We start from the raw sequence: 13200 nt of genomic DNA, 5'->3' as shown, positions 1-13200 counted from the left end.
AACAGGCTCATGCCAATTGAAACTTACCTTTCTGGTAGTAGCCTGCAGTGGTCCCTTTAGGCGCTGCTGGTTTGGCTACCAGGTACATGAAGAAACTGAGCATAATATGCACAGCACATAATGCAGTCAGTTGTAATTGAATTTTTAAAAGGAGGCCTCAAAAAGGCATGTTGCCCCCTATTTACATATGCAAAAGAGCTCATGCCTTTTTCTGGTGCGCTCCCTGGATGTCTATGGAGGAATACTGTTCTATATGTTGGGCAATGAGAATGCACCTGTCACCCGCCATACTGGTTGCTTAGTTGCCTGATTTATGCCTGTAAAATGGGCACAGCACAATCCTATTTCCAGGCCAGTGAATGAGAGACTATTGTAACATCTGAATCATGGCAATATGCTCTCGTCACCAATTTGGTTTGTTCAAAATGGTTGACGTTTAATTCTCTCAAACTCATGATTCAATTTGATGGAGGGGCTTATAAGGGCAAAATGGGCAGAATTTCCCAAGATATTCTGAGAACTCCCTCAGACATGCTCACCTGATGTGGGTGGGCAGGGCAGGCACAAGATTCACCCATGCCCTCTCCATCAGAATTTAAAGAGGCAAGTTGGTTGAAGTGGAATCGTGGTGGGACCAGGGTTCCATCCCAAATTCTTGATCCCGGATGGTGATGTTCTTTGCAACCATCCCTGAATCTTTGAATTCTGGGGCTTTTCAATTTTGATAAGACTGTTCATTTGAAAAAAACTATTACTGGTTTTGACATAGAGTAGCTTTTATTCAATAATAGTTCCAACCAATTGTCTACAAACAACTCTAGAGGACAAGGTGTTGATATTTTGGCCATTTATGCTAACAATATGGTCATGGAGGGAACACATTCGCTATCCTAAAGTTCCAGGGAGATTGATTTCTGATAGTTTCATAGATAAATGCTCCATTATGTACAGTACGCACCATGCTTACTATCAAATTCACACAAACATATTGATGAATAAATACCCACATTATTCTGCACATTTGCTGTTAGTGTGATGCAATGTTTTGACCTACACCAATAACAAATGCACACACTGCCATGTATAGCACAGCCACTTTTGTAGAAATTGGAAGTTTATTATCAGTGGAGAATGCTTCAGTAGAGGTGCTCTTGCTCGTTTAGCATTGGACATAAGTTGCTGTATAACTACAGTCTTACATAACAGTTGTTTTTTAAACTTTACTTTTTAAAGTTTAAACTTGTGGCTTTCAGTTTGTAATGACTGAAAACAGGTGACTATCCTGTCAGGTATTTCAGCCAATAGAAATTTCAGCAGCAGGCACAGGCTGGTATGTATGCATGTAAGTATGCATTTGTGAGGTCTAGCTTGCCACTATTCAACAGCAATGCAATAACTGCAGCTCTTTGTAACTGTTAAAAATGCAGTCAATTCTGCACCAGTATAATTAGAATAAAAGATGCTAAAATAGAAAATCCTCCATTGGATATTACATCTACAGAGTCTCTTTCTGGTTGTAAGTATGGAAAATGTTCCATTTATGGGAGATAATTTTTGGAGTGCGTAGTGGCCACCAGCACATATCGGAAAAATTGTGGACAACACACCTGCGATTTTTTGATATGCACTGGCGATTGGTGAGATTCATGGTCACCAACACTTACTTGAAAAATTTAGGTCCTGATCTGAATTTATATAACCTTTTGGAATGGGATAGATACACATGATTCCTCCAGATTCAGATAAAGATATCTGACAATACTAATGCAGTCTATGAGATTAATGGGCAGTTAATGACAGTTTCAGTAATCTATGTAAAACCTAAAATTCAGATTAGATTTGTGCAATTTGTCTAGCTGCTGTTCACAAAAGCACAATATTGATATGGGAGAGGGAAGCCATTTGGTTAATTTCAGTTAATCCTTTCAGAATAAAAATCTCACATACATGTCATCTACCTTTACCTTAAATAAATCTAGGATTATTGCCTCCATCACCCATAGAACTATAGAACCATAGATGTTTAATACAAAAGAAGGTCAATTGGCCTATCAGGTCAATCCAAAGCTAATCTACTGCTCTTCTTTCTCCTTATAGCTCTTTTCCTCTGTTTCAATTATTTACTCACCTTTACCTTAAAAGATGCAATGCTCTTTTCCCAGCAATGCCTTGTGTTTCAATAACCCTTCAATAAAGACATTTCTCCTGACCTCTCTCCTCCCTTCCTGACATCTGTCCCAAATTGATCTTAAACCAGTTTTAGCCAATTCTTTTTAGTGTTTTGACTTATCTTGAAGTACTTCTCTGAATGTACACTATCTATACAGCTTATTATTTTCTACTCCTGTTGAGCTGAGTTCAAAAAGGAAGATTTTCACTATTTCCCGACTTAAAAATTGTAATTTTGGTTATGTGACATTGTACCTCTAAGTCTCAGGTTTGAATCCAACCCAGACTGATGGAAATGCTTAATTCATTTATTTGCTGACAAAAGTGAAAAAAATGTTTCACTCCTCAACTTTCTCTTGATGAAAACAATAACTCACCAAAAAAGGACAATGTTAATCAAAAATAAAATAGTAATTTATCAGTTTGAAATGACTAACAAACATTACACCAGCTGAGGTGAAATATAATTTGAGTAAATCTTCAACTTAATTAATTTGACTTGGCAGCTTTTATCTTTGGTTTAGATAAGGCGACTTTCAATACAGTACTCCATTTATACTTTAAGATTTGTCCTATCTAAATGCTCTTTTAATTTTTTTAACTACCTCCAATTAATAATCACATAATTAGATATATTTACTTTCAAAGAACCTTAATTTGAGGACAGCATTTCCCTGCTATGTATTTGGTTTTTATTACTTAATATGCACAAAGATGATTTTCTCTGCCCCAGATTGACACAACTAAAACTGTTGAAATTTGCAGATATCACTTAAAATTGAATACAGTAGCATTCTGGTTGCTGTGCCACATCTGGTTTGATGTTGAAGACTGTATTTTCCTTCCACGTATTTCATTTTTATTACTTAATATGGACAAAGCTGACAGTTTGTGAAATGAGTAGTGTATTGTAAACAATGATGGAAATCATATGCAGACTAGTTGTAATGTGCATCATTCTTTAAATACATTTAAAAAAACTTTTTTTTCTATTTTTACAGATGACATGTGACCCCAAAGAGTTAAGATCATTTCCTGACTAAGATAATTAGTTTTAAAAAGCACAGAGCAAAAATGCTTTTAGACTCTCTCATATAGACTGTTATAGGAAAATAAAGATGTTTATTATTACAACCTAATCTGAATTTGCCTTAACTTCCAACTCATTTAATAAAAAGAGCAATCAGCAATCATAACTCCGACAGACAGTATGTTTATAATTTGTTTCCTATGGGTTTGTAATAGGATGATTATCACATTCCCATGAGACAGTCTGGCAGACTTTAAAAGGTCTTTCCGATACCTATAATGGCTGAGGGCAGCAACTAATTCAATAGATTCGATCAAAATCATTCCTGCTTTCACTGTGCCTGATTTATTACTTCAGCTATAGGTATTCATCACTCATTTTATTTTGATGTTGAAGCCTCATAAATTATGCCTCATAAATAAGAAGAAATAATCAGCAAAATTATATCAGCTTATCTACAACCTTGGCATAAATTCTTCCCCTTGTGGAAACACTCGCTACTGATGTTTAAAAAGAAAAATGTAATCTGATGTAATTTGCAAATAAAAATTCCTTTATGCTCACAGTCTGACATCTTCTGTTATGAAGTGCATAGAAAAGGATGAACCTCATATTTAACCAATCGGAAACAAACAGTTTTAACATTATTGGTGGGGTTAAAAGTAAGGCTTAGTTTTAAAAAGAATAGAATAAAAATGTGCTTAGACTCTTGGTTCTGTAATAGGAAAATAAAGACATTCATTATTAAAGCCTAGTCTGAATTTGCCTTAATATCAAAAATGAATTTATTGTTAAGGCAAATTCAGATTAAGTTGTAATAATAAATGTCTTTATTTTCCTATATCAGAGCTGTGAGAGTCTAAAAGCAATTTTGCTCTGTTCTTTTTAAAATGGCTAAATTGGATAAGGCCCGAAAACGGGCGCAGGGATTGTGATGTGCATTTACCCGCACCTGTTGTAAGTAATGCAGGCATCACGCGAAATTCATGCTGCCTGCTCATTAACTTAATTGAAGCGCTGAGCCTCGTGCTAAACACACTGCTGGTTGGCTCACCGCTCATTAGGGGGCCCAATTTCGTGGGAGGTCTGCTCTGAATTTAAAGGTTGTCGGCACAGTGAAACGCTGTCTGCACTTCTTAAAAGGGAAGGTGCTTTGTGAAAGAAGTTTCTCTTTTTGACTGGATCTATGCAAAGGGGAAGTTAGCAATGTCACAACAAGGCAGAGAAAGGGCACAGTTCTCGGACACAGTATTGGAGGCTTTGATGCAGGGGTTCTATAGGAGGAGACAGTTCCTCTACCCACAAAGAGCCAGGAGACCTTCCAGACACACTGTACAAAGTCAGTGTGAGGAGATAGCTGAAGCGGTCAGGGACACCAGTTTTTCCCCAGGACCTGGATCCAGTGCCGGAAAAAGTTTAATGACCTCACACGAATGTTCAAGGTGAGTGAATGCATCACTCACCTACCAAAAATTGCTCGCAATCATGATTCATGCCTCACAATCATAGCTTCACCTCACCATCACACACTTACCACTGTTGCAAGCCTCACATCCACAAATCACACCTTGTACACAATGCCAGCTTTTCAACCATGACAGGCACAACACCCAAACATGTTGCACCAAACTCAATGACAAACTTCCCTTTCTCTTGCAGGCCAAGGTGGTGCATAACAGGCATGAGCAGGAGCTAACAGGAGGGGGGGCAAACATGAATGCAGAACCTGACCCAGCTGGAGGAGATGTTCTAGATATAATTGGAAGGGCCGTCTCTGAGGCCATAATGATCAGCGAGGCTGAAAGCATTGATGATGATGGTATGTTCATACCTATTCCTTCTTCTCACATCCCCCTCATCTCACAATCTTTTCACACTTACAAGCTGCTAATGGTGTAAGCGTGCACATACTGCATTCCCCTGGATGTCTCTTGCACCAGCCATGCTGCAGTCACTGGGCTAGCACTTTGTAGGAGAAGTAGAATAGGCAAAGGCACATGAAAGACAGACACTAAAGGAATGCACAAGGGTGTTTAGTTGACTTTACAATGTAATATTGGAACTAATCATTTACAAATTATGTTTTGAATGTTTGTTTTGTGGTGGCTTTCATTTCAGCATTGTGGCCAAGAGGATGCTGTGATGTTTTGTGACAGAGGGATGGTAAGGTGGGGAAGTGCTGAGCAACGGGGATCTGGGATTTCATTCAGGGTAAAAAGAATCTGATGATGCACTCACGGACAATCCAGGGATTTGCAGACTGCCTCCTCCTTTCATAAGAACATAAGAAATAGGAGCAGGAGTAGGCCATTTGGTCGATTGAACCTGCTCCACCATTCAATAAGGTCCTTCTCCTTCACCTCCTCCTCCTGCTCCTGTGGTGGTCGCGGAACCCATGGTGGCAAGGCCTGCATAATGGCCAAGTTGTGAAGGATGCAGCAGACAACCATGTATTTGCACATCCATTCTGGTGAGCACTGGAGAGCTCCTCCTGAGTAGTCAAGGCAGCGGAACCACTGATTGAGCACCCTGATGGTCGGCTTGATGAGGGTCCTCGTGGCAGTATGGTTGTCGTAATATGATTGCTGGCCATGAGTTGCGGAGGGGAGTCATCAGCCAGGGGTAGAACGGATAGCCCTTGTCGCCAAGCAGCCACCCTCGGGTTCAGCTGGAAGATTGCAGGGACAGCGGGCTGGTGCAGGATGAAGGCATCACGACTGCGGCCAGGATACCGGGCATGATGTGATGGTTGTGGTCGTACACCAACTGCGCATTAAGTGAGTGGTAGCCTTTACGATTACAATACATCTCAGCATTGATATGCAGCGCCTGCAAAATCACGTGTGTGCAGTCAATGGCGCCCTGCATCATGAGGAAGCCTGATATCATGGCAAACCACATGTGCGCTCCTCCTGGTTCTCCCTGTTTAGAGAGTACAGAGTCTCTGTGACCTTCTGGATGCAGCGATGGATGGTGCCTGTGAGATGTTTGCTATGTCGCTTGTGATTCATGGACAAGGACTCCCAGATTCCTCTGTACTGCAGCATTTTGTAGTCTCTCTCTATTTAAATAATAATTTGCTTTTTTATTTTTCCTACCAAAGAGGACAACCTCACATTTTCCCATATTATACTCCACCTGCCAAATTTTTGCCCATTCATATACCTGTCTATGGGCCCAAGTTTCGAGCCGCGCCTAGAACGGTGCAGTCCTGACCTGGACGCCCGTTTTTCGCGCCACAAAGTGCGCCTAAAAAAACCCTCCAGATTCTCCAGCTCCCTGCAGGTCGTTTGCAGCTCGGCGCAGCGCAGCACGAGCAGTATGGGGCGGAGCTAGGTCCCTGCGCTGAAAACAGTGCCGGGATCTCTGCACATGCGCGCTACAGTGGGCGCGCATGTGCAGTAGCTCCAGGCGCCCAAACCTGTGTGGGAGGGGCCGAAGCACGCAGCCCCTAGCCCTGGCCGAATGGCTTCACTGGGGCTGTGTGAATAAGGCTCCTCCCACGGCCAGCTCCTGCTTCCTCCCGACCCGACTCGACTCCTGCTTCCCGCCCCCCGCCTCCGGACCGGACCCGACACGGACCCGACTCCCACTTCCCCCCCCCTGCCCCCGGACCCGACCCGACCCCGACCCCCCGGACTAGACCCGACTCCCGCTCCCCCCCCCACCCCCCCGGACCGGACACGACCCCCCCGGACTAGACCCGTCTCCCGCTCCCCCCCCCCCACCCCCCGGACCGGACATGACCCGACCCTGACACCGACCCGACTCCCGCTTCCCCGCCCCCGGACCCAACCCGACCCCCCGGACTGGACCCGACCCGACTCCCGCTTCCCCCCCACCTCCCCGCCCCCACCCCCGGACTGGATCCGACCTGACCTCCCTCCCCCCGACCTGACCTCCCTCCCCCCAACCCGCGCTCCCCCCGACCCGACCCAACGCCACCTACCTGTAAATCTGGTGCTGGGGACGGGCCCTGCCCGAAGTCTCGGGCCCAGTCGGGCCCGGCCCGTTCAGCCTCCCTCCCCCATCTGCTTTCCCCCCTCCCCCATCTCCTTTCCCCCATCCCCCCATCTCCTTTTACCCCCTCCCCATCTCCTTTCCCCCCCTCCCCCCATCTCCTTTCCCCCCCATCTCCATTCCCCCATCTCCTTTCCCCCCATCTCCTTTTCCCCCCCATCTCCTCTCCCCCCCTTCTCCTCCTCCCTCCTCCTCCCCCCCTCCCCCCCTCCCCCTTCGTAAGTGGCCGGACACGCCCCCTTTTGAAAAAAAAATTCTGTTCCAAGTGAAACTGTTCTAACTGACTAGAACTGGAGCAAACTAAATGGCGAGAATTCCGATTTCTAAGATACTCCGTTCTACACCAGTTGCTCCTAAAAATCAGGAGCAAATCATGTGGAAACTTGGGGCCTATATCCCTATATACATAGAGTAGACCATCTTCATCCTTTTCAGTGGTGGTCATGGCTTTGGACTGCAAAGAATTCAGAAGCAAGTTGTTTTTCTCTGTATCTTTCCAAACAGGACTACAATATTTAATTCCTGGGTTAAATACACTTTGTAGAACATTAAACTTGCTGATGTAAAGTACATTCAGGCTTTCTTAAATATTCCCACCCTTTGACCAGCATTTCCAGCCATCTTCCTAATTGTTTGTCTTACCAAACACTAGTTGTAATTACCAAGATAAAGGGCTAAATGTTTGAAACTAAAGGCAGTTTGCAATCTTTACAGAATAGGGGTGAATGGTCAACATCGCAATCACTTTTTCTTAACAAAATTACTGAACATGCCCATTGTTTGACTGTCTCTAGCTGCCTGTAGTTATTCTGCCTGATACTACAGAAGAGAAGGTAATCATTCTATAGAGAGCAGTATTAAATGCAAAGGGAACAAAATTGCTTTTGATAACATTCAAACACAAAAATAAAAGTAAGGCCAAGTATGCTTCTCAAAAAGGCTCCTATGTAGATGCTGCAATAAGATGAACATTCACCTATCATGATCCAGTAGTTGTATTGACTGATAATTCACGGACCTCCAGACATGTCACAAAATAACATACTCTCAATGAACCAGGGATGCTATATGTCATTAAAGGTTCTTGAAATATCAAAAACTACAGTATGAATATTGTGCTGGGCACACCATTCCATATCTGGATCATGAGTTTACAAACAAAAGTCAACAAATGTGTTCTGAAGCCAAATTGGTGACAAAAGAGCATGTTGTTGTGATTGAGATGTTACAACAGTTTATCATTTGCTATGTTTTCTATGAGCTATGATACAATCTGTAGTTTTTATGGTCTAATTTTAATTCCTTCTTGTGAAGAGGAATGATATTTTGCGCTTTGCTCCTCAGAACAAAAACAACAAATTGGCAGGCAGAGTTAAAATAAAATGTGCCAAGGAAGCAGATAGTTCCTGAGATAGATCTTTGAGAATCTGGGTACCTATGCTGTTGGTGATGTCTGGAATCAAGTTTTTGAAGGAGGTGTTTAACTTTGATGTGCTGACCTTGATTCAGCTCATTGGTTCCTCTACTTCAATGGAGTTTGAGGCTCTTGACCGTAAACTTCAGATGACCTTACTATAATTACTGTTAAATAACACACTGTTAATGTAACATGAAAAATATGGAGTCAAGATTCAAATGATGATGCAATTGAAAGCCTCATAAAAATGTGCTTCTCACCTGATATTCATATTCTGTATAAGGGAGCAACACTGTATCTTGAAATAATGTGGAAGAGCCGTTGTAAACAAGAACACGCTCTGTATCCAGTGACAGATTTGTTACTTGTCTTCTGTACAGTTCATAGTATAATATCTCACCATTGGGCTGTTTGGGCATGGTCCATGATATTAAAAACACTAACTGGATTCCTTTTGTATCAATCTGCAATTCAATGACAGGCATGGGCTGCATGGTAGGAGGAGCTTCTAGAGTTTGTGCTGAGGCCCATTCACTGGAAGCACAGCCAAGAAATGTGCAAGCTTCAGTGCGCACTTCATACCTTTGGGAAGAAAATCAGTAAGATTAGTTTATATGGAACACATCAAAGACTGAACAAATTGATTTGTTCACAATATTTTCTGTAGTTCAGAATTTCTTATTTGTTAAACCTATATACAATTACTGTATTCAAATCAAAGCATACATAATTTACCCCTGTTTCTGAAGTTTTGTGGGCACCAATTAATCTAAAAACAATCTATTTACTTTCCAATCAACCTTACACAGTGGGTCAATCAGGTATTTTGCTCTGTTCAATAACTTGCAATAAAGTAGGCATGAGTAAAACGTGTGTAATGTCTGAGGAAACAAACGATTTATCAGTGTTTGGTGCTGCTCTGAATAGTCTTAAAAACAGATGAATGAAATGTGAAAAAGTTGATTTTTGTTTGTTAATGTCACGAATGATAAACGAGATGTGAGTATTTTACTCCTTTTTTGGACTAAGGATAGTGGCCTAGATTTTGCACTGGAGTTATACCGGCTTTCAGGAATCTGGCAGAAAATTCTTTGGGAGCCGCTACGCTAATTCCCAACTCACCTTGCCACTTCCAGCATTTCACCAGAAGTGGCATTAGGTAAATGCCATAATTACATTCAGGTAGTGGGAATACACCATAAAATGGGGGAGAAGTTCAGTATCACCCCGTTCGGGGTCGGTAACAGTCGGGAGACACGAGACTTAGCGGCAGGTGCTGAAGTCTCGCCCCCTCTCTGGAAATTCAGGTTACCTGGGGTGGTAACAGGGTGGATGCCTCAGCAGTGCTATGCACTGGGCCATGCAGCGCTGGCATGTCCGAGGGGCCCTTCCCTCACTTAAATGGAAGGACCCATGCTGCCGACTCTGCAGAAGAAAAAGCGATCTACCTGGACCACCATGGAGCAGGGTGCCGGGCTGAGCGATCACGTCCAGGACCCCGCGAAGAAACCAGATAAGGAGCAGCAACAAAATGGTACTTTTTTTCCCACTCGGTTACCTTGCCTTTAATTTTTGTCGCAGTAGCAATTGGCCGCCTGAGACGCATCCCCTGCAGCTGTCGGTGTGATCGTCCAGTGCTGCTGCAGGTGATGAAAGTCCATTTCGGGGCCAGGGCGCTAATGGGGTGATGCACATGCCAATGATGTCACGATCTTCGTGCGAAGGAGATCAGAATGCAATGTGTAGCGCCGTCGCTAAACTTCTGCCCAATATGTCAGGAGTCGTTAACAGCGATACACCCGGACGTTAACTCATTTATGCACCGTAAGCGCCCCCCCCCCCCCCCAGGGGACACTAACGGGAAGAGGAAATGCACCCAATTTTTCCCCCAATATGTTTCCCATCTCCCAGACATGTCAAACCTAATCTCCACTTCCCCCTCCAGGTGGATGCAGAGAGCCCACCTAAAAAAACACAAATAGCCTTCACCTAAGAAAATCAGCTCGGGTCAAGGGCACCTCCTTGTGGCACCACTGAAGATGAAGTGGAATTCCTCAAATGTGGAAAATCAAGGAAAAAAAAGACTTCAAAGTATGAGTACAGCAGTGATAGAAATGAATAGTAAAGAAAGAAAAAAATGACTTGCTTTTATATAGAGCCTTTCATGACCGCAGGATGTCTCAAAACACTTTACAGCCAATGAAGTACTTTTGAAGTGTAGTCACTTTTGTAATGTAGGAAAGGCAGCAGCTAAAAATGTGCACAGCAAGATCCCACAAACAGCAATGTGATATTGACCAGATAATCTGTTTTTTAGTGATGTTGGTTGAGGAATAAATATTGAGAGAATAAAGAAGAAGTTTTTGTCAGTAAATAGGGGTATGGTGGTCTTTGGCAGGTGTACCACAGTGGAACAGGAGGAGGGAAAAAAAAGACAGTTTAAGAACAGAGACAGTATAAGAGGCCACGGCAAACAGCCTACCCTACCCCAGGCAACAAGTGTCCTGCAATAGCTACCTTGATAGAGGAGCAATGCATGAAAACACTCAACATAGAGGTTTTGATTAAGGTCACAAGGACCCTCCAGATATTACAGGAATTAGCTATTTAGTTTGCTTTTTAAGCATACTTTATTTTCTGCATAATGAAAGAATTACAAGTGAACCAATTTTGTTATGCAGTGGTAAAGATGTTTGTGCTTAACGTGATTTTGTGGTACATTTGCTTATTGTGTGTTGTGAATGTCTCCCTGTTGCTAAGTGGTCTTGAAACTAATGGAGTAGCACTGGTATTTGGTTGCATAGCAAACTGGCAAGCTGTATGGGATACAGAAGGGGCACTATCTGCATTTGTGACTTATCCTGATGGAACTGCATCAGTACCAGAGTCCTCCTTTGCTGGAATGCTGCAGGCTCATTGTTTTCAGTGGTGATATCTGTTACTTGTTCAAGAATACATGTTAGCAGAAAACTACCAAAACCATGAATACCAATCAACTGCTCGTGTGCTACTTCATGCATGACACTACTTGAGAATACCTCTTTATGATACATGTTGTTCTGTGTGAGCATAGCACAGTGATATCTGAGAAAAATGTGAGAAATGCCCATTTTTAATTGAATTTCACAACTCACTGATGATATTGTGAGAAGACATGGTTTAGAAATATGTAGTTCCTCAAAATAAAATTTTATTGGCACAACTTAAAAAGCAGTCAATCACAACACATCTGCAACACATATTTCTTCTTGTGGCTCGGTGTCAAATGTATTTGTTTAATCTTATAACACTCCTGTGATGTCTTGAGAATTGCTCTCTCGTTTGCCTGTACCTTTTCTTGAAGTCAGCTATAGCAGCAATGATAGCATTGAAATATGCTACTGTTGTGCACATGACATGTGCAACAGAGGTCAGCACTTCAGATGCCACTGTTGTTGCTACAAGCTCACAGGCAAACTGCACTGTAGACAGCCATTTATCCAAATTAACAAGACTATTTTCCAATGTCTAGTATGTGCTAGTAAGCGACTCATCAACAAGGACCTGGTGCTGTCCTAGCCTCCATGAGAAAGCAGGACAAATTTGATTCCCAGTTCAGGTGGGATAATCAGCATGTTACAACTCCACCCTTTACTCTGGCTCTCATCAACTTTGGCCATTACTCAGTGCCTCATCCTTTGATTCCTTCTCAAAATTGCACAATATGTATATATGTTCACGTGGAGGTGGTGACAGTTGGTGCTTGGGTGAGTGGTGCCTTGTAGATCACTGGGCTCTTCTTGTTTTGTGAAGAGAACAGATAAAATATTATATGTACATAAGCGCATTTATCCACTCAAGTATTGTGTTGTCATTACATATATAATTATCCACATGTGCATCATTAATATGTATGGATTACATTCATAGTATAAAATATATCATTAATATAGCACTACCAGAAGTTTTGAGTACCCTTCCAATCTACACAGTTTCAATATATTCCAAATTTTCCCTGCCAAATAACTACCAGCCCACGGAATGAGCTGTTTCAGGTTATATGGTCCACCATCTGTTCCATGCTATGTCCTGACATGTTGAGTTCGTTTTTCCATTAGACATAAGAGCAATGGGGATAGAGGCAGGATGATTTGACCAATAGAATTTCCTTCCTGTAATAAATTGTATCACCTGTTATTTTCTATTCTGCTACATTGCTGGTTACATTCCAGCTAACATTTGTCTGTGCCAGCACAGCACTTTTGGGGGCATTTTGTTGTTGTTGTTGTATTTAACTCATCAAAAATTACTACTTTCATTCATGTTCATATTTTTCCTGTTTTGTTACTTTACAGTGACATTTGTGCTGTACATTTGTGCTCACTTTTAGTACAACTTCTTCTGAACCTCCCACCAAATCTTGAGTTGCTGAAGCTATACCTGTACTGCACACTTGTTAGCTCCATTTTACAGTTAGGGATCTCATCCACCATCAAACATTTCAAAAGTTATTATTGTGTCCAGAGCCTGGGTTGGCATTAAACTTTTTAAACTTGGTTTTGAATTACTTTACACAAATATTTCC

At 42.2% G+C, this 13200-nt stretch overlaps 1 protein-coding gene across 1 annotated transcript in view; it reads right to left on the bottom strand.

Moving 5' to 3' along the window:
* Nucleotides 1–13200, bottom strand: part of LOC139273897 (usherin-like) — a 103042-nt gene that overhangs the window by 56284 nt on the left and 33558 nt on the right. The window contains exon 4 of the mRNA XM_070890971.1: nucleotides 8897–9218. Coding sequence (XP_070747072.1) covers nucleotides 8897–9218 — 322 coding nt within the window. The remainder of the gene's footprint in view (nucleotides 1–8896; nucleotides 9219–13200) is intronic.

This window comes from Pristiophorus japonicus, chromosome 9 (genome assembly GCF_044704955.1).
Source record: "Pristiophorus japonicus isolate sPriJap1 chromosome 9, sPriJap1.hap1, whole genome shotgun sequence".
Taxonomy (NCBI): Eukaryota; Metazoa; Chordata; class Chondrichthyes; family Pristiophoridae; genus Pristiophorus; species Pristiophorus japonicus.
This window is presented reverse-complemented; position numbering and strand designations above follow the sequence as displayed.